This window comes from Muntiacus reevesi, chromosome 9, assembly GCF_963930625.1.
Source record: "Muntiacus reevesi chromosome 9, mMunRee1.1, whole genome shotgun sequence".
NCBI lineage: Eukaryota > Metazoa > Chordata > Mammalia > Artiodactyla > Cervidae > Muntiacus > Muntiacus reevesi.
Window position 1 is genome coordinate 8,670,251 of NC_089257.1, and position 22,825 is coordinate 8,693,075.

Genomic DNA, 22,825 nt, shown 5'->3' on the forward strand with positions numbered 1-22,825 from the left:
ATAACATGCAGATCTGCAATGTTCCTGCCACTAACCTTTTCACTAGAAGAATATCCATACATCTCAGACATTGAAAAGTAGGTAGACATCCTACTTGCTTGATACAATCCCATTTTATGTCCATTATTTCAGCATAACTAGTAGCAGAACTCCTCTTTTTTACACTCAAATTATCTCAAGTTGAGCAATAAATCATATAGCTACCCTTTTTATGTCCAAACTAATTTTTAAATATATGTGAAGATATTGTTATGGTAAAAGGTTATATAATTATTAATTTTTGTCATTTTAAGATGATTTCATTAAAATCACTTTAGAAACATGTTCCAATTTTTATATAGTGATTCTCACATAAATCAAATTTTTGTTGTTCAGTTCCTACATAACTAAATTTTGCTTTTCAAATAGTGCAATGAATATGGGATGTCCTCAGCTGAATAGAAAATAAGACTTTAATTTTTTGATACTCCTTTTTTATGAGAATTCAGAGGGTATAGCAAGGTTCTATGGGCTTTCTGTCTGGGATGATCAACATGATTGTAGCTTATGTACACTTGGAGATTTGTGTCATGGAGCTAAAGTATGGGGAAATTAGAATGGTAACCTCCATTTAGCAACTTATGGAAAGAGAAAAAAAATCAAAGCAAAGTGTCACTTCTACAAGGAAATGATGACTCCTGTTACTAGGGGAAGATGTTGATAAGAAACATGGATTGATAGAAGAAAGGATTTGAACTGATGCTATTGTTTATGCTTAGTTTTTTACTAGAGCAAAGTCCATTGTTTATTAAGCTAAAGTCAGCAAATATCACTTGAATAAGATGTGTAATGAGGAAGCAAAGTGATTTCAGATGCTTTGCCTTGCAATCAAAAATAGTTTCTGGCACCACACCTCCCTCAAGGCATTCTTCATCTCTGCATTTCCGAGAGTGTAAATCAGAGGGTTGAACATGGGAGCGATGATGGTGTAGAAGAGAGCAAACACCTTGTCTTCTGGAAACGTTGTGGCCGGTCTAATGTAAATGAAGAGAACAGGCACGAAGCCCAGAACCACAACTGTGATGTGGGAACTACAGGTGGAAAGAGCTTTGTGCCGGCTTTCTGTAGGGTAAGCCTTGATGGTGTATAATATCAAAATGTAGGACAGCATCACGACCACAAAGATCACCAACCCCATCATGCCTGCATTGGCCACCACTAGGATCCCAACTCTGTAGGTGTCTGTGCAGGCCAGTGTCAGCAAAGGATACACGTCACAGAAATAGTGGTCTATTTCATTGGGGCCACAGAATGGCAAGTTAATGGTGAGGAGACCCTGGACAAAGGAGTGCAGAAATGCCCCAGCATAACAAGCACTGACCATGGCAAAGCGTCTGGGCCTGCTCATGACGACGGCGTAGTGCAGGGGCCTGCAGATGGCCACATAGCGGTCATAGGCCATCACGGTGAGGACACAGATTTCAATCCCCCCAAAGAAGTGCATGGCAAAAAGCTGCACCATGCAGGCAGTGTATGAAATTGTGCTGCGTTCTGCCAGCAAGTCGGTGACTAACTTGGGTGTCACTGTTGACGTATAACACAGATCTGACAGAGCAAGATAATTAAGGAAGAAATACATGGGTTGATCATTTAGCTGACTGCATGTGATAGAAATCATAATGAGCAAGTTTCCCATCCAAATAGCTATGTAACAAAATAAGAAGAGTAGGAAGCACACTTGTTTGATTTTCATATTCTGGGAAAGTCCCAAGAGAATGAATTCAGTGATGTTATTGGTATATTTCATGGTCTAATGCAGTCAAGACTCAGTGAGTTTGCCTGGAAAAAAAAAAAGACAGGTTCGAATGAGAAATATTGACTAAGCATGGAGTCAATCAGGGTGAGTGTTGGAGAAATACATCCATTGAGTAAATCAGCTTCCTATACTACACTTTTAAACAGTTAATTCTAAACCTTGTATGAAAATCTTGCCATATAATATACCAGATCTGATTATTTTCTAGAGTGAAAGAGAATAGTGTTAATAAATACACTTGCTTAAGTATAAACAAACATGCACGGTCATCTTATGTATGGGATGAAAAGTGAGTTTAGGAAAGACACGTTTCTTTTCCTGAAGTGGCTTGTTTACTTCGGAGATTCAAACAAGCATGCTTAAAGTGAAGGGAGTAGAGTAAGCTGTGCAACTGCCAGACAGAACCCTGTCTTTGTGTAAAATGTTGATATTTTCTTGTGGAACGTGATTTCTTACAATGTTGCACTAAGTCATTATTATCTTTATCAGTGAGCTGCTTGCACACAAGACAAGTGACTCATTTGTCTGACTGATGAAAAGCTATGGCAAACCTAGACAGCATAAGAGATTTCACTTTATCAACATAGGTCCATATAGTCAAAGCTATGACTTTTCCAGTAGTCATGTACAGATGTGAGAGTTGGACCACAGAGAAGGCTGAGCGCCAAAGAATGGAGGCTTTCAAACTGGGGTGTTGCAGGAGACTCTTGAGAGTCTGGACAGCAAGGAGAACAAACAAGCCAATCCTAAAGGAAATGAACCCTGATTATTCATTGGAAGAACTGATGCTGAAGCTGAAGCTTCAAAATTTTTTCCACCTGATTAGAAGAGCCGACTCACTGGAAAAGACCCTGATGCTGGGAAAGATTCAGGGTAGGGGGAGGTGGGGGTAACAGAGAATGGTATGGTTGGACGGCATCATTGACTCAATGGACATGTATTTGAGTAAACTTCAGGGAAGCCTGGCGTGGTACAGTTCACGAAGTCACAAAGATTCAGACATGCTTAGCGACTGAACAAGAAGAAGCTCTGATTCTGGAAACAGTCTGATATATTTGCAAGCATTGTGGAGAAAAACAGTAAAGAAAATACTGTATCAGGTGAAGCAAAAGTAGCTGTGACATTTCTTTTAATTTAATAGGAAAAATAATAGTAATTATACATAGAATTGAGAAACAAATGTTGCCAAAATGACTAATAACCATAATATATAAGTGAATGTCTCTTGCCTTATAGGGATCAGGCTTCAGTAATTTTTATAATAGAATATTTTATAATTTGATTAGTTATAATGTCCCTACTTTGTTATCTTTTAGATACAATGATTTCTTTAAGAAATAATGACAATTTCATAAATAAATATCCCAAGAAAATATTTTTCAGAATATCATGCATCTTATTAGCATTTCTATAATCAGAAAAATAAATAAAAGTTACTTTCTTAAATAGCTTTAGTTTATGTTGTAGATACTTTCATTTCTAATTAATTAACAAATATGCTTCTATAGTTTATAAGCATATTTTTAGTGCAATAATTTAAGATCATTTTGATAATTTGCTCATACGATCCTGGAGGAAAGCATATTCTAACTGAAAAAAAAAAAAATGAATAGAAGCATTCCATTAATTCATAGGCAGGATAGTTTGAAAATCTGTCTCTCTCATGTTAACTAGATGTTATCCTAACAAAATGGGAAAATAATTAGAACACTTAATTAGTTTCCTTTTTTTCCCTTAAATGTCTCTCCTTCACAGCCTTCAACTTAATATCAGATACTTCATAATCATGCTATTTAAAGTATAACTTACATTTCTAACACTTCCACATTATTTCCAATTTCATTTTTAATATTAGAGTTACTGATTTTATATATACAAGATCTTCATTTTCATATTTATGTGATTTAAAGAGACCATTTTGTATGATAAATTACAAGGACTAACATTGCTGCTAAGACAAATTCGTTATTTATGACAAATTTCTCCTTTTTAATATGAGGATTTCTAGTATAAATATAAATATTTCATGGTAGTGCAGGTAGAATTAGCAGGTACATACTGTGCAATCAGTTCAGTTCAGTCGCTCAGTCGTGTCCAACTCTTTGCAACCACATGAACCGCAGCACACCAGGCCTCCCTGTCCATCACCAACCCCCAGAGTCCACTCAAACACATGTCCATTGAGTCGGTGATGCCATCCAACCATCTCATCCTCTGTCATCCCCTTCTCCTCCTGCCCTCAATCTTTCCCAGCATCGGGGTCTTTTCCAATGAGTCAACACTTCGCATCAGGTGGCCAAAGTATTGGAGTTTCAGCTTCAACATCAGTCCTTCCAATGAATACACAGGACTGATCTCCTTTAGGATGGATTGGTTGTTCTCCTTGCAGTCCAAGGGACTCTCAAGAGTCTTCTCCAACACCACAGTTCAAAAGCATCAATTCTTCTGCGCTCAGCTTTCTTTATAGTCCAACACTCACATCCATACATGACCACTGGAAAAACCATAGCCTTGACCAGATGGACTTTTGTTGACAAAGTAATGTCTCTTTTTTTAAATATGCTATCTAGGTTGGTCATAACTTTCCTTCCAAGGTGTAAGCTTCTTTTAATTTCAAGGTTGCAGTCACCATCTGCAGTGATTTTGGAGTCCCCCAAATAAAGTCTGACACTGTTTCCACTGTTTCCCCATCTATTTGTCATGAAGTGATGGGACCGGATGCCATGATCTTAGTTTTTTATATGAATTGAACAATTAATCTAAATAAGTGTCCAGTGATCATTTTATTATCTCTTTTTTTTTTTTTTTTTAAAGGAAGCCAAATACTTAACAATTTGGGTAAATACTGATAAATACTAAAGACTGTTTTTAGGTTTATTTTAATTTTCTTTCACTATCCGGATATTGCTAATTTGGTTGTCGGGTACAAACTAGTCTTATGATTCTCGGGGCATGTTATTTTGTCTGTTTGTTTTTGTTTTTTCTTTTATAACCAAGTTGTCTTACACAAAAACTTGTGAATAAGCTTAATGTTTCCCAACAGCTTCAAAGGTTTCTCTCAAGACCTGTACCAATTCTTGGCTAAACTAATTCTGTTTGCTCTCTGAGTAACTGTTCATCCTATTCTCAATTTTCCTGATTGAGTTTGCTCTACCTTGACATTCAGGATCCTCTGGTATTAAGGTTTTCTATATTGTAACATTTTGCTTTTTTAATTACTCGCTAGACACGTATTATGTAGAGTAGCAAAGGAGGCAGAAGAGTGATGAATCTCTATATCAGTACATTCCCTTAACTAATATTATCTGTACCCTTCTTTCTCTTTAATATTTTTTTCTCTTCCATCTTAAGTATAAGGTTTTTTCTTTTCTTCTTTAATATAACCCCTATATGACACAAATGCTATCATTTCTCCATGAATTTCTCAAAATCATACCAAAAATCTGATTAATGTTGACATCTGTTGAGGCATATGACAAGGGGAATTAACATGTAATCAGCATGTTTATAGATAAAATTTAATTTAAATTGTATATGCAAAATTTATCTTTTGTATTTGAAAGTAATTATTATTTACTATAGCTTGATTGAAATTTTACTTACCAGGTGATTATCTCTTTAGATAAAATCCTTTATCTCTGAGTAAACGGTAGCAATGTTTTCAATGCAGTCAGAATCTTAACCACATTACTGAAGTTATTGAATTTTATCTTAAAATCAGCTCACATGAATCCTGGTTCTGGGACTTTTCTGCCCTTACAGAAATAGGAATTGCTCTCCTGATTTTTGAAACTAAAATCATCTAAATTTTTACATGATCTAAAAATCATTTTGATTTTTAAAACTGAATCATCACTGGCATTTTTGTTGAATAGTGCTTTTGTTTCCTATCAAAAGTGATATCTCCTCTGTGATTCTGGGAATGGAAATGTACATATAAGCCTTCTGTTTGATTTCCAAGAGGTGTTTAAATAGATGACCTTGGAGATTATAACCCCCAACCTCCTTCTTACTTTTTGTAAGGATGAGATAGCTCCCCAGAGAAAAGCTGGTCAAATCCTTAAAAAATAGTTATGTCACAGCTATTAATTCCTTATACTCTGAGGAATGTGAGTACAAACTGAAAGCCCACTTATGTTCAAAACTGAGACTATAAATCATGTCCTTTATGTTGAAACAAAATTTGAGGAAGAACTAGGAGATAATGTCTGAACAGAGGAAATCTTAGAAAACACTGAAGAAGCCAAAGGCCAAGAAAATCAGAAACAGGTTTTTTATTTTATTTTTTGATGTGGACCATTTTTAAAGTCTTTATTGAATTTGTTACAATATTACTTCTGTGCTTCTGTTTTATGCTTTGGGTTTTCGGTCATGAGGCATGTGGGATCTTAACTCCCCATGCCAGGGATTGAACCCACACTTCCTGCACTGGAAGGCAGAGTCTACTGAACTGTCAGGGAAACTCCAGACCCAGTTTCAAAGTTTGGTTTACTATGGAGTAAGCTGTTTGGAAAGAGAATGAAAAATATTCTGTGTGCTGCTTCAAATCCAAAGCCCCTCCCAACCTCACTAGATGCTTTATTGAATAGTTTAAATTTCAACTTGTTTAAAATATGTGCTTATTTCAGTAGAAATGTAACTGCACTGTTATGCTTCAGATGAGGTGGTCAAAGTAATGAGTATTTGAAGAAAATTAATTTGTATCACAACATATGATATTTTAAAAAGTAATCTCTGTGTGCTTAAATGGAATGCACATTCCAGAGTTTCTGGTTCAAGTGAGCTGTAGCTGTCCATAAGATCTCATCAGGTTTATAAACCTATATTTCCATAAAATATACAAACTTATATTTCCGTAGAATTTGTGTAGTTTCTTGGTGTTATGAAATGTCATTAACACTATCGACATACTTTTCTCTATTAATTTTGCTCTGACACTAACGTGAACACTGCCTTTCTTTTCATTAGTACTTACCCACTCAACCTTCTCCCTTGCTTTTAGCCACTTTGCATCTCTATTGTTTAGGTTAATCTCTTTAAATGTTGGTGGTGGTGGTTTAGTTGCTAAGCTGTGTGCAACTCTTGCAACTCCATGGACTGTAACCTGCCAGTCTCCTCCGTCCATGGGATTTTCCAAACAAGAATACTGGAGTGGGTTGCCATTTCCTTCTCCAGGGGATCTTCCCGACCCAGGAATTGAACCTGGGTCTCCTGCATTGCAGGTAGATTCTTTATGGACTGAGCTAAGAGGGAAGCCCCTTTAAAATATATGATTATATTTAAAAGCCTAGTCTGATAATTATTATCTTTTAGCTCAATAAATTAAATCAAACAGTCTGACATATTTTCATGGATTCATTTATATAGTTCTATATCTGCTTTATATTTTAAATATATTTTTATTTTTAATCTGTCCTCTTTTCTTGTCTTTTAAGAATAAATTTGTTTGTTTTCCCCTCCTGAAATTTTGGAAATTTTAATTTCTGTCATTGCTATAGAAATTTGTCACATGTGAATCCTATTTATTATTTAAAAGATTTTTTTTTCTCAGTAAGTCCCAAGAAATATGCTTCTTTCTTTCAGTAAGAATCATGGGATTCTGAAGCAGCTGACCTCAAGTGAAATCACTTCACTGCTGGAGATAGTGGTCCCAGGCCATCTTATACTGGTCTTCAGGGAAACAAAGGTTCACATTACGTCTGTTTTTACAGTTCTTAAATGCACAGCTAAAATAGACATTCTTTTTTTTTTCATTTATTTTTATTAGTTGGAGGCTAATTACTTTACAGTATTGTAGTGGTTTTTGTCATACACTGACATGAATCAGCCATGGATTTACATGTGATCCTTTCATTGGATTTTTGATTCTTATTATGCCCAAATGTAAGCCCATGGAATATAATTTCTCTGTCATTACTATGTAGCCAAAATAACACTGTGTCTCTGATGGACATGCATATATTAAGGTCACCATAATAGCAATAACAAAAACAAAACATAAACAATAGGGGGCATTAATTGCTATTACAAGTACTTCTCAAATTACTTGTTTAGCTGGCAGATAGATATACCTTGAACACTAACAATGGATGTTCATAAATTATCTAGATGATGACTTTAACTGCACCTCCTGCTTCAGATTCAATAATTTGAACAAAAACTCATGTTAATGTCTAAGTATTAGGGTCTCTGAGGCAAAAGAGTATAGACCCTCCTAAGTGAAACACTAATATGCCAGCAAATTTGGAAAACTCAACAGTGACCACAGTACCGGAAAAGGTCAGTTTTCATTTCAACCCCAAAGAAAGGCAATGCCAAAGAATATTCAAACTATCACACAATTGCACTCATCTCACACACTGGCAAAGTAATGCTCAAAATTCTCCAAGTCAGGCTGTAGCAGTACATGAACCGAGAGCTTCCAGATGTTCAAACTGGATTTAGACAAGCCAGAGGAACCAGAGATCAAATTGCCAACATCCACTGGATCATTCAAAAAGCAAGAGAGTTCTAGAAAAACATCTTCTTTTGCTTTATTGACTACTCCAAAGCCTTTGACTGTGTGAATCACAACAAACTCTGGAAAATTCTGAAAGAGATGGGAATACCAGACCACCTGACCTGCCTCCTGAGAAATTTGTATACAGGTCAAGAAGCAACAGTTAGAACTGGACATGAAACAAGAAACTGGGTTCCAAATAGGGACAGGAGTATGCCAAGGCTGTATATTGTAACCCTGCTTATTTAACTTGCATGCACAGTATATCACGCGACAAACCAGACTGGATGAAGCACAAGCTGAAATCAAGATTGCTGGGAAGAAATACCAATAACCTCAGATATGCAAATGACACCACTTATATGGCAGAAAGCAAAGAAGAACCAAAGAGCCTCTTGATGAAAGTGAAACAGGAGAATGAAAAAGTTGGCTTAAAACTCAACATTCAAAAAACTATGATCATGGCATCCGGTCCCATCACTTCATGGCAAATAGATGGGCAAACAATAGAAACAGTGAGAGGCTTTATTTTTTTGAGCTCCAAAATCACTGCAGATGGTGACTGCAGCCATGAAATTGAAAGAAAAGCTATGACCAACCTAGATAACATATCAAAAAACAAAGACATTACTTTGTCAACAAAGGTGCATCTAGTCAAAGCTATGCTTTTTCCAATAGTCATGTATGAATATGAGAGTTGAACCATAAAGAAAGCTGTGTGTCAAAGAATTGATATTTTTGAACTGTGGTTTTGAAGAAGACTCTTGAGAGTCCCTTGTACTGCAAGGCGATCAAACCAGTCAATCCTAAAGGAAATCATTCCTGAATATTCTTTGGAAGGACAGACATTGAAACTGAAACTCCAGTACTTTGGTCACCTGATGCAAAGAACTGACTCATTGGAAAATACCCTGATGCTGGGAAGGATTGAAGGTAGCAGGATAAGGGGACCACAGAGGATGAGATGGCTGGATGGCATCACTGACTTGATGAGCATGAGTTTGAGCAATCTCTGGGAGTTGGTGGTGGACAGGGAAGCCTGGCGTGCTGCAGTCCATGGGGTTGCAAAGAGTCAGACACAGCTGAGCAACTGAACTGAACTGAACTGAACTGAAAAACAAAGTGGTAAATTTTCCACCATGAAGAAGCTCAATGATTGCCAGCAACACATCATCAAGTGAGAATGATATCTAAGAGGTTAGGTTTGAACATGTCTTGTACACTTAAGAAATGTTCATGAAACCCTTGCCAAATTGTCTCTTTTCCCTCAGTCAACAGCTGTGATCTTATGATGAGTTGGCCAAGGAAACACATGATTGCATCTGTTTGCATTTAGTTCTACCAGAAAATCTGGGACTGACTCAACATGGAATGTTATAGCATTACAGTCTCAAACACGAACATTCCCAAAGGGATAATGGTGAAGAAATTCTTCTCAGTAGTCAAAACCTCAGCCAATGCATTTGATTGTCTAGTTTGTATAGACAATGAGATGTCTAGATGTGTAGGACTGTTTCTAAACATGGCATTTGATAATGGTTTCACTGGACATTTAAATATTTAGAAAGCATAACATAGAAGGTGTGAAAATGAGATATATTTTTTCATTGCTTCCATACTATACAGAAGCCCAAACTAGTCCTTTGAAAACCTACACATACAGGACAGATGCAGAGTTTTATGGCCAGCAGCTCAGCTGAGGTCCCAGCTCACAGCCAACCTCAACTTTCAGGCATGCAATTCAAGGTATTAAAAGATTTCAGCTTCTAGTTAATGAAATTTTTTAATTTATTTTTTATTGAAGGATAATTGCTTTATAGAATTTTGCTATTTTCTGTCAAACCTCGACATGAATCAGCCATAGATATACATATATCCCCTCTTCTAGCTCCCTCCCAACTTTTGAATTATCTAAGCTTCGACCCCAGACATCATGGAACTTAGATAAACCATCTTCAGTATATCTAAATTCCTGATCCTAATCACAGAAACAAAGACTAATTTAGCATTGTGTACTTTTCATATATTTAATTACATACTATGTTTTTCTTTTTTAAGTTTTGAGTATAAATTTTGCAACCTCTTCTTATTGTGACAAATTATTCAAGAAAGTTTGCAACCTAAACTAGAAGAGAAACTAATATTGCCCAGAAGGTTTAGGATTTGCATTTCCTTTTTGGGAGAGAAAGAGGGAGTCTATCTTTGCAGAAGCATCTTATTTGGCAAAAACAGAGATGTTATTGTTTTTTATAAGGAGATTCAAATTTAATGTAGAAGAGTGGTAATAAACTCTAAGTAGCCAAAGGAGCTAAACATTACACTCATTTACCTATTAGCTTCAACTCAAAAATCCACCTTTAAATGGTCTCCTCTGAGAAGCTGGAAGTAAAATCTAACAATATTTGTCCTCTATTAGATAACTTCCTATTAGTTTATGTCATTAAGAGCACCCTAGAATAAGACTGGCAATCCAGAGGAGAGAATTAGAGAATTGGCTGTATGCTAGTAGAGAATTTATGTTTCAGTAATTAAGGATGCTTATTTAATATTGATCTAATGTTTTAAGAGGGCTTGCCTGTTAGCTCAGATGGTAAAGAATCTGCATGCAAAATGGGAGACCCATGTTAGATCTCTGAGTGGAGAGTATCTCCTGGAAAAGGGAATGGTTGCCCACCCCAGTATTCTGGCCTGGAGAATTTCATGGACAGAGGAATATGGCAGGTTACAGTGTATGAGGTTGCAAAGAGTTAGACATGACTAACTAGCACTTTCACTTTAAGAATTGACATAATTATTTTACTCAAATCTAGTAAATTTAAGTAAAATTTATCAATATATCCACTTCCCACTATTCTCCATCTACCATTTCCTATAAAATTAAGCATTTCAAAAGAAAAAAAAGAAACTTTCATATATATATATATATATATATATATGAAGAAATAAAATATTTTATTGCACAGTCAAAATAGAATGTCAAATTAAGGAATTCTTTAGACAGGTATGAGAAGAGAAAAGAGGGAAAATAAACATGAAAAAAATTAAATTTCCCAACCAGGAGAGACCTGAGAAAATGCTGAAGAGTCTGTAGCCAGCTTTGGAATCATTGTAAACGCCTTATATATCATCCCATACATACTATTTTCAGGGCTCATGATATTTCTAGCCCTAAAGTGACTTTCTGAAATATTTTTTTCATGCAGGTTACTGCCCTTTCTTAAGAAATTGATGATACCACACTTTCTTCACAGCATTCTTCATCTCCAAGTTTCTCAATGTATAGATCAGAGGGTTGAACATGGGGGCAATGATGGTGTAGAAAAGAGCAAACATTTTGCCTTCCAAAAAAGTTTCAGCTGGTCGAATGTAGATGAAGAGGACAGGCACGAAGAATAGGACCACAACGGTGATGTGAGAACTGCAAGTGGAAAGAGCTTTGGTCCGGCTCTCGGCAGGGTAATCCCTGACTGTGTGTAATATCAGAAAATAAGAAGCCATCAAAATCACAAAAGTCACCAAGGCAATCAGACCTGAATTAACAACTACCAGGAGACCAATCCTGTGTGTATCCATGCAAGCCAATTTCAGCAAAGGATACACATCACAGAAGTAGTGATCAATCTCATTGGGGCCACAGAAGGGTAAAAAGATGGTGAGGAGAAACTGACTGGCAGAGTGTATAAGTCCCCCAGTACAGCAGGCGATGATGATTGTGTTACACTTTGGTCTGCTCATGATGATGGTGTAGTGCAGAGGTTTGCAGATGGCCACATAGCGGTCATAGGCCATCCCTGTGAGGATAAAAATCTCGATGGCTCCAAGGGAGTGAAGGATAAAAAGCTGTGTCATGCAGTTACTATAAGAAATGGTCTTCCTTTCTGCCAATAAATCAGTCATTAGTTTGGGTGTCACCGTCGATGTGTAGCAAAGGTCAGAGAGGGAGAGGTAATTAAGGAAGAAATACATAGGTTGGTCAATGAGAGGACTGCATACAATAGAAATCATTATGAGCAAATTTCCCACCCAAATAGCAATGTAGCAAAACAAAAATAAGACAAAGCAGAAGATTTCAATGTTCTTATTTTGAGATAGTCCCAAGAGAATAAACACAGTGACATTATTTCTATTTTCCATGATCCAGTGCAGTAAAAAGGCAGAACAGTTCCCTGAAAGGACATAGTGCATAAGCTGATATCAGAAATATTCAAGGAGAAAACCTATGATAACACTAATGTCTGCTATTTCTGTTATTTGCAAAAATGAAAATAGAGTTTTAGATGTAGATAAAAAGAACTTATGGTTACCAAGGGGAAAGGGGGGAGACATAAACTGGGAGACTAAAATTGACATAAAAACCCTACTATAAATAAAATGGATACTAAAAAGGGTCTGCTCTATAACACAGGGAATTCTGCTCAGTACTCTATAATGACGTATTGGGAAAAGAATCTAAAAGAAGAATGGATCTATCTATGTGTATAACTGATTCACTTTGCTGTACTGCAGAAAGTAAACATAACATTGTAAATCAACTCTAGTCCAATAAAAATTAATTAAAGCACACTAATAGCATGAAACTGTGTTTAGTGAACACAATTCCAGCTTCACAAAATGAAAATTTGATAGTATTCTTTGTTTCTGATTAGTTTCATGATTTTCACAAGTCCATCTTTAAGAGCATTAGGTTCAAAATAAACAATAACTATAAATATATTTGATCAATCAGTCAAATTATTTAAAATAATGATTAGTTGCAAAATATTTCCCACTTCTAAAAAAAAATACAAGTTCTTGAAAAGAAACATTGCTCTGTGTGTCTACAAACTCAAATTTGTTAAAGACACAATTAAGCATAAGTATTACAAAGTTTACCTTTAATGATATAGAAGAAAGTATAAAACCTAAAAATATGCACTAGTAGAAAATATCCTGCTTCAAAATAATTTTAACATGAGGTAGAATATAAAATTAAATATTTATGTATATAATGATATATGTATATTTACAAAGAGGAAGATGAAAGCTATGCAAGAAGCCAATGCAATTGGTTTGAAAAATTTTGATTCCTTAGTTATATTTTTATTACTGACTTAAGATGGTAAAGTTCTAACATTTTATAACAGAAGTATGTTTACTTACGGCGCATCAATAAAAACCATATACTAAATCAACCACAGAATAGAATGGTAGCTAAAACTAAAAACAGAGAAACAAAAGGAAGTTTTACCTTCATGACTTTGCCCTTTACTTACTGAATCATACTTTAAGAGTCAATATTTTTCTCAGTGGTTAGAATTGGAGTACGACTTTCTCTTCCTTATTTGTCCAACCTAAGACTTTTCCAGAACCCACGTGTAAAAATTTTACACTGAATAGTTCAGAGAAAAAGTGCATGGGAGGTGTGTGGGAAAGGCTTGCTGAGGACAAACATTTGGGGTCTAGAATCCGTTATCAATTACACTGCAGTGTGTGAAGTCGGTACAAAACACTTTATTCCTCTAGATTTAGGCTACCTCTCATTGCAAAAGACCTTGTTGCTGGGAAAGATTGAAGGCAAAAGGAGAAGAGGGTGGGTGGATGAGGATGAGATGGTTAGATAGCATCACCAACTCAATGGACATGAATTTGAGCAAACTCCAGAAGATGGTGAAGGACTGGGGAGCCTGGCGTGCTGCAGTCCATGGGGTCGCAAAGAGTCAGACACGACTTAGGGACTGAACAACATTTGTAAAATGGTGAAATATTTTATATTTTATCACAAAATACTCAAATCAATAAATAGTCATTGTTTTATTAGCCATGGAATTATTGTTTGATATTTTTATTATATGTATTCTTGTGTTACCTGTGACTGTCAATAATAAAGTTAACTAAATATAACTTTCATATAGAAATTGATGGTTTAAAGCCATACAATTATTTTAAACTGGAAGAAAATGTTGAGATATACTAGACAAATCCTCTTATTCTAAATAGACAGGATTTTACTTAAAAACTTATGGGAAATATACAAAATATGAATAAAGGTAGCTTGAAACATTTCATAAACAATCTGTTAAATCATATGGATTTGACATATGGAAATACAAATAATTCAGTTGGGGTTGACCATAGCCTCTAAGAATGTAGTTTGTGTCTCAACACTAATGACAAATATTACATAGAACTGGTAACTACATACGCCAAGTGTTCTTACTATCAATGTTGATCCCAAAATACATTATAAGTAATTAAAAGTAATTAAAACCTTTCTTTAAAGTTTGTTACATATCTTCTGCCCTAATCTTGTAGCTATATTTAATCAGTTAATACATAAATTCTCTGCTTATCACTCTCTTTTACAGACAAAATTAATTCTGTCTCATCCAAAAAGAAAAGTGCTTTGCAATGAAGCCTTAAAACAATTAAATTATATCTATGGTAAAATTTTAAGATTTAAAATTAGTTTACAGTGTAGCTATGGAAAAGTAAGGTTTCATGCCTCCAGTTATATCATAGAAATATTTCCTCATCTCTCTCTTTCTCTCCCCTATATAAAGGTTAATCTAAAATGATATTTAAAATACTGATTTGGTCAACTTGAAGCAATCACTTGTTCATTTGAATAGACATAAACAAAGCCATTATTTTAATTATGGGCATGGACGCTATGGAGAACAGTGTGGAGATTTCTTAAAAAACTGGAAATAGAACTGCAATTTGACCCAGCAATACCACTTCTGGGCATACACACCGAGGAAACCAGATCTGAAAGAGACACGTGCACCCCAATGTTCATCGCAGCACTGTTTATAATAGCCAGGACATGGAAGCAACCTAGATGCCCATCAGCAGACGAATGGATAAAGAAGCTATGGTACTTATACACCATGGAATATTACTCAGCCATTAAAAAGAATTCATTTGAATCAGTTCTAATGAGATGGATGAAACTGGAGCCCATTATACAGAGTGAAGTAAGCCAGAAAGATAAAGACCAATACCGTATACTAACACATATACATGGAATTTAGAAAGATGGTAATGATAACCCCATATGCAAAACAGAAAAAGAGACACAGATGTACAGAACAGACTTTTGGACTCTGTGGGAGACGGCGAGGGTGGGATGTTTCGAGAGAACAGCATCAAAACATCATAACCATATTATCTATAGTGAAACAGATCGCCAGCCCAGGTTGGATGCGTGAGACAAGTGCTCGGGCCTGGTTCACTGGGAAGACCCAGAGGGATCGGGTGGAGAGGGAGGTTGGAGGGGGGATTGGGATGGGGAATACATGTAAATCCATGGCTGATTCATGTCAATGTATGACAAAAACCACTACAAAGTTGTAAAGTAATTAGCCTCCAACTAATAAAAATAAATGAAAAAAAAATAAAATAAATAAAGACAGACTAATATTTCAAAAAATAATAATAATTATGGGCATGGAAAAAAACAACCAGTTTAAAATTTTTCCCACCCCCAAATTAAACAGGAACATTTTAGCTTATACCTAAATAAATTAAACCTATAAAAAAACTAAAGCTTTTACAATAATTTACCAAAGCCAACTGTTCTGTCTCAATTTCATACAGTATTAATGTTGCTTCTAATTAAATTTTACTTTCTAATCAAAGAGTTTTGTTAAACATGTGTTTGGTCTCAAATTTTCTCAATTCTCAAGGCCACAAACATTTCTTTAATTCCTTTCTTGGTAGTTTTCTCTTTTTGCTAACTTCCCCTACAGTTGTATCCCACAATGCTTAAATTAGTGTTTAGATTTCTAGCTTCTCAATTTTAGTGGGAGATCTCTAGCTTTTATTTTTGACAAGGTCATCAGTTTCAAGTGTGAACTCTTAACTACATTTCCTGCAACATTTTTCTGTATCTAAATTGTAGAGAAATAGCTTCTTCCCTAAATGATTCAGAGAATTATGGGATTCAAATTTTAAAATAGATGGAAACTTTGAAAAAAATAAAACAGTAAGCAAATGAAACAGTCTAAATTCAGTTTGATATATATACCAAATGATGAATATAGTCTTGACAATTTAATAATACATTCTTCAGTTAAGATTTTACAGAACCCTGGTATTATTAAAGGTAAAGTTTGGGAAAACATTAAAATTAAGGAAGTGAAATTGCTAGGGTTTATATTCTGGCTTTGCTAAGAGTGAGGATATGGCCTCAATATGTTATTTAATTACACTAACAACAGTCTAATAATTCTTTTATTAGTTTACAATTTCACATTTTCATGTGCCTAACTTTCTTCTAAACATTGTGTAAACAAATTTTTCAACCATCTCTATAACTCTAATAAATATTAGCAGTAAACTTAGCTTACAAATGGGGAAATTGAGTTTTAGAAAAATTAAAATTTAGTGCAAGATGGTCTTAATAAGTGGTAGAGTCAAGACCTAAAACAGCATATATCTTACTTAGCAATACACTTGGTAAAATGTTACACAGTTATCATAGTTCCTGATACTTTATGCATGTTCAGTAAATATATGACACTGTTAATACTTGGAACAGAGAGCTTCCTTGACTCCAATATTTCAGATTTCAATCTATGCCAAAGTAAATTTATACACCCTTAATCTGCATGAATTTAAATTTCTCAAGGAAAGAAAGATCATCTTACATTCTGCCTAGAATATTAAGAAATGCCTGTACATGCTTAATTTTAAATTCTAGACACTTCTCCTGGATCTGCATCTGTCAGATCTTCTCCAGAATTTGACATCTGCTGATTTTTCTTAGATTATCAGATTGCCAGCAGATGAGCACTTTGTTGATGAGCATGTCCACCCCCACATCTGTTGTGAGAATTAAATAGATAAGAGGTGTGAGTTAGCCAATATATATTAGAGGTTCAATAAATATTTCCAAAGATTTTATCTTTGTTGTATCTCCATAATCATTTTTTTTCTATGAATGGCTAATGTATGACATTGAGAGAAATGTGAGTTCAAGCCACAGAATGAAATACTCTGAACAGTAGGTGAATGACCAGAATGAGGAAAGAATGGCAGGACTGAAAGGAAGTGATATGAATGGATTCACAACAACTGAAGTGGAAGAACATCTGTGAGGAGTTATATCTCCTCCTTTCCATGATCCTACACAAATGTGAGGAGCTGAAATGATTACAAGATACCATTTATTTAACCAATAATCAATAACTATTTGTTAAAATAACTTCAGTTGTTCTAAAATGGTATATAAAGTATTCAAAGCAGTGAAGTTATCAGCATCACATTTATTACAGGAAACATAGGTGGAGAGCAAGGTATATTGAAATAAAGTAAAGAGACTCAAATTTTGAGATATCTCCTTTCGACTTTTTGTGTCCTGCCTAGAGTCTTTGATTAATTTAATTCTTGAGCCATCTTCTCTTCCTTTTTTTGTCAGGATGGGGGATCATGGATCATGACAATGGATACTGGAAGGATCTTATTTTTCTATTTTTCTTTTGGATTTGTTTTTTCCCACTTTCTTGGTAATCTGTGAGTCATTTATTTTCTTAGTGAGCACTTTGCCCATTTTCTACCAAAAGTCTTAATGCTATTTTCCTCTTATTCAGCAAAGCATGATTTCTCTACCACTGTCTGATTTCCTATTGAAACATCAGAGCACACTCAACAGGCAACTCCTTGAATTTATTGCTACTCTAATCACAAAACAAATTATAAAAATCAGAGATGGTACCTATACTTAACTTTAACTAGCAGTCAATCTGTTATCTATGCAGTAAAAGGAAAATATATTCAGCTATCACACAGTCAGGCAGGATCATGGAAAGGAGGAGAAATCATTCACCACACATGTCCTTCCACTCCAATTGTCGTTGAGTCCATTCATATCACTTCTTTCAGTCTTGCCATTCTTTCCTCACTGAAATTCTGGTCATTCACCTACTGTTCAGAGTATTTCATTTTGTGTCTTGAATTCACATCTCTCTCAATATCATTCATTAGCCATTCATAGAAAAATAAAAGTGTCATTGTAGAGCCACTGTCACTCAACCAGTGTTCACACAGTGAGAGGACACACCCTCAGAGGAACAGTTTGAAGAAAGTGGCCTAGTGTGAATATCCACCAGAGTCTAACCACCATCTATATTTTCATCTCTAAGGTTATTCCCCACAATGTTCAAGCTCACATAACTAATAAAAAAAATAAAATGTACATTCTAAAACTATATATATATTATTCTAGAACACTATGTTTTGCAAGTTGTTTGAATTTATGTTCCCGAATCATGAGCTCACCAAGTGGATTTCCTCTAGACCGAAGTCATCAGATCCACTGAAGTGAACATCAAAGCTGGATTATAAATAGTATGCAAGCCACCACTTGCACAAGGTTTTGTGTGTGATTTAGGAAGCTCAGTTATTAGACATTCATTCCTCCTGGGCCTCAGTGACTGAATTCCCTTGCACTTCACTCAGAGTTTTGTGATATAAACAACTTTGTGGGATTTTTTGCCTTGAGGGGCTTACCCTTTCTATGATTTCTGTAATCTGCTGCTGCTGCTGCTGCCAAGTCACTTCAGTTGTGACCGTCTCTGTGTGACCCCATGGACGGCAGCCCACCAGGCTCCCCCATCCCTGGGATTCTCCAGGCAAGAACACTGGAGTGGGTTGCCATTTCCTTCTCCAATGCATGAAAGTGAAAGTGAAAGTGAAGTCTCTCAGTCGTGTTCGACTCCTAGCGACCCCATGGACCGCAGCCCACCAGGCTCCTCCGTCCGTGGGGTTTTCAGGCAAGAGCCCTGGAGTGGGGTGCCACTGCCTTCTTGGTCTGTAATCCGAGGGAGAGACAAAGGACAGCTCTGGTACCAGGGTTCGCTCCCAGAGTCAGAAAGACCCCCTGGAGGAGGAAATGGCAACCTACTTGGGTATTCTTGCCCGGGACATCCCATGGACAGAGGAGCCTGGTGGGTTGCAATTCATGGGGTCACAAAGAGTCGGACAAGACCAAGCACTGAGCTGAAGTAAACTTATGGCAATTAATAGTCTTCATCGCTCCTCAAAAAGATCGTCTTCCCTGAGAGAGTTCGAATGGGTTTTACTTTATCTTCAAGTACTGATTTCTTAGAAAATTATAAGCTAATAAACCTTGGTGTTATTTTTATGAATTTAGAAAACTTCCAAAAAAAAAAAAAAAATTTCAGTTGAACATGTTTTAATTTTTCTCCAAACATATCATTTCCAAAGGCCTTTCTTTCCTTATTTTCTTCTTTCCCATGTATTTCTGAAGATTCAGTTGCTTCCAATGTGCTACATGAGCAAAATAAATAATAGCAAATGCGTAGCGAGGATTTACTGGGTGTCGTATACCAAGGGTTCTCTTTCATCTTAACAAGGTCCTAGTGAGAAAGGCACTAAGTCTCCTAAGTTTACCTATGAGTAAAATCAATAACAGATAATTAATTTATAATTTATTAGTATAATTTATAATTAATAATTTAAATTATAATAATTATAATTATACTAATTATAATTATAATATAATAATTATAATAATTTATAATTAATGTGCCTAATGTTTCGAGGTCTTTGTTGGCAAACTGGCCCCATATAAGGAGGCAGGGAGAGACTGATAAAAGAGTCAGACCACTCCAGTTTGGAGGTGGCATTTTACTAAACAAGGGGCTTACATGGGGAGCTTGTCATGGATGGTTCCAAGACAAGCAGATCTTTGCATCTTTATGTCAGAAAACTTAAGATCATATACAGGCCTTTCCTGGGTTCATTCACATATTCAGTCCAGATGGTCTCAACAACACCTTAATTTCTCAAGTATGCATCCTTGAAAATGTCTCCAGCTATGGGGGTGATGTTGTTTAGTCGCTCAGCCGTGTCCGACTCTGCAGCCCCGTGGACTGTACCAAGCCAGGTTTCCCTGTCCTTCACCATCTCCCAGAGCTTGCTCAAAATCACTTCCATTGAGTGGGTGATGCCATCCAGTCATCCAGTCCTCTGTCATCCCTTTCTCCTCCTGCCTTCTATCTTTCCCATCATCAGAGTCTTTTCCATTGAGTCAACTGTTCACATTAAGTGGCCAGAGGATTGGAGCTTCTGTTTTAGCATCAGTCCTTCCAACGAAAATTCAGGGCTGATTTCCCTTAGGATGGACTAAACAAAGTGATCATATGGATTGCAGCCTTATCTAACTCAATGAAACTATGAGCCATGCCATGTATGACCACTTAACAAGGACGAGTCATGGAGGAGAGTTCCGACAATATGTGGTCCACTGGAGAAGGGAATGGCAAACCTCTTCAGCATTCTTGCCTTGAGAACCCCATGAACAGTATGAAAAGGCAAAAACTGGGACATTAAATGGAACTCAAATTCAAGAATGGGAGGACAAATGAGGAACTTCTGATGCTCAGGCCCATTTCATTGCTCTAGCAGTGGTCGTGTACTCTCAATGGCCGACACCGGGCAGAGAGGACAGTACCTATAAAAGTCAGAAGGGGAGCTACTTCTAGGGGACAGAAGCAGTGTGGACAGGAAGGAATGGATATTAGACTTTGGAGATTATTATTGTGCTCTATTTCTTGATTCAGGTACAGAGTACAGGTTTATTTCCTTCATAGTTCTGTCTTTCTGTCTCGGTTTTTCATTTCTTTCTGGATTATATGTCATGATTAATATATGAAAAAATCTGTATGATGCCTTAAAACCATACATAAGTCAGTAAAACACCCAAGGCAGAGTGTAAGGTTAGATATGTCTTTAAAGAATTAACTTGAAAGCAAATTTAGGTATTTCCTATCTAGTTTTCATGTACAAATATCATAAGCAAATTATTTTTTTAAAATTCACAGTCAGTCTTAGAATTGTCTAATCTATAAAACATAGCAACAGTTTCTTTAAGCTAATATGTTTTTAATCACATAAGTCCCTATCAAATTTCATAGTAACCAATGGAATTGTAATTTTTCTCATAATTTTTCAACTTATCATCTCTAACATTTATAAAGTAAATAAATTTGGGCTCTGTGATTTGAAAGTTAATTGAGTTCTACAATTCCCAAGTCCACTTTTACTTCCACATAGAGGTCTTAACACATTGAGTAGGGGAAATTAATTATGCTTCTCGTCTGAAAACATCTTTTGGTACCAAACCCTTCTCATGGCCTTTTTCATCTCTATGTTTCTCAGAGTGTAGATTAAGGGATTGAACATAGGGGCAATGATGGTATAAAAGAGAGAAAATATTTTGTCCTCAGGGAAAGTGGTAGGGGGTCTGAGGTAGGCAAAGATTGAAGGACCAAAAAATAAGGTAACCACAGTGATGTGAGACCCACAGGTAGAGAGGACTTTGCGCCTTCCTTCAGCTGAGTGGTTTCTTAAGTTGAATAATATAATGACATAGGACCCAAACAAGAGAACAAAGGTTACTAAGGCAACCATCCCTGAATTGGCAACCACAAGGACACCAGTGATGTAGGTATCAGTACAGGCAACTTTCAACAAAGGAAAAATGTCACAATAGTAGTGGTCAATTTCATTGGGGCCACAGAAGGGCAAACTGACTATCATAGAGAACTGAGAAAAGGCATGGACGGCCCCACCAGCCCAAGCAGCCACGATGAGGAGGTTGCACCTTGTCCTGTTCATGATAATCGTGTAGCGGAGAGGCTTGCAGATAGCAACACAGCGGTCAAAGGCCATGACTGTAAGGATGCAGATTTCAATCATTCCTAAGAAGTGCAAGGAAAAGACCTGTAACATGCAGTTGCCGTAAGAGATGGTTTTCCTTCCCAGGAGCAGGTCACTGATCAGTGTGGGCGTCACAGAAGAGGTATAGCAGACGTCCATGGAGGATAAGTGGCTGAGGAAGTAGTACATTGGTTGGTGAAAAAGAGGGCTACATCGGATGGAGACAAGGATCAGAAGGTTTCCCACCAAGATGGCAATGTAACAAAATAAGAACAACACAAAGCAAAATATTTGTATGTTTTGGTTATAGGAAAGTCCCAAAAAAATAAATTCTGAGATGTTCCTCTGACTTTCCATATACTGTATGCTATCTGCAAATAATTGAGTATCTGAAAAACAAAATGAAAGAAAATATTTACAATATGATCACAATCATATAAAAGCTGCTAACAAGCCATTAAAGTTAATTTTAACAAATTACCAAAACTAGTTAATAAATTAATGATATTATATTTTTCTTAGGAACCATAGCTCATTTCTTCAGTATTGTTTTCAAATACTCTGTTACATTGGCAGTAATGAAAATGCTGCTGCTTCTGCTAAGTCGCTTCAGTCGTGTCCAACTCTGTGCAACACCGTATACAGCAGCCCACCAGGCTCCCCCGTCCCTGGGATTCTCCAGGCAGGAACGCTGGAGTGGAATAAAAACAAATTCTATTAAATTTTCAGAATATAATTGTTTAGGCTTCCCAGGTGGCTCTAGAGGTAAAGAACCCGTCTGCCAATGCAGAAGACACAAGAGACATGGGTTCGATCCTCGGATCAAGCGTATCCCCTGTAGGAGGAAATGGTAACCCAATGCACAC

At 36.2% G+C, this 22,825-nt stretch overlaps 3 protein-coding genes across 3 annotated transcripts; all 3 read right to left on the reverse strand.

Annotated features, from left to right (window-relative positions):
* Window positions 1-847: 847 nt before the first annotated feature.
* On the reverse strand, window positions 848-1,786 carry LOC136175485 (olfactory receptor 4P4-like). The gene has a single exon (XM_065945766.1). It carries the CDS (start codon window positions 1,784-1,786, stop codon window positions 848-850), a length of 939 nt encoding a protein of 312 aa, XP_065801838.1.
* A 9,712-nt stretch (window positions 1,787-11,498) lies between these two features.
* On the reverse strand, window positions 11,499-12,428 carry LOC136175486 (olfactory receptor 4P4-like). Its single transcript, XM_065945767.1, has one exon. It carries the CDS (start codon window positions 12,426-12,428, stop codon window positions 11,499-11,501), a length of 930 nt encoding a protein of 309 aa, XP_065801839.1.
* Window positions 12,429-21,380: 8,952 nt separating this feature from the next.
* Window positions 21,381-22,316, reverse strand: LOC136174013 (olfactory receptor 4P4-like). Its single transcript, XM_065943791.1, has one exon. The coding sequence runs from the start codon at window positions 22,314-22,316 to the stop codon at window positions 21,381-21,383; it is 936 nt and encodes a 311-aa protein (XP_065799863.1).
* Between the last annotated feature and the right edge of the window lie 509 nt (window positions 22,317-22,825).

Bases quoted from the DNA above. Each gene is read 5' to 3' on its own strand.
- LOC136175485 (XM_065945766.1), bottom strand. From the start codon at position 1,786: ATGAAATATACCAATAACATCACTGAATTCATTCTCTTGGGACTTTCC.
- LOC136175486 (XM_065945767.1), bottom strand. From the start codon at position 12,428: ATGGAAAATAGAAATAATGTCACTGTGTTTATTCTCTTGGGACTATCT.
- LOC136174013 (XM_065943791.1), bottom strand. From the start codon at position 22,316: ATGGAAAGTCAGAGGAACATCTCAGAATTTATTTTTTTGGGACTTTCC.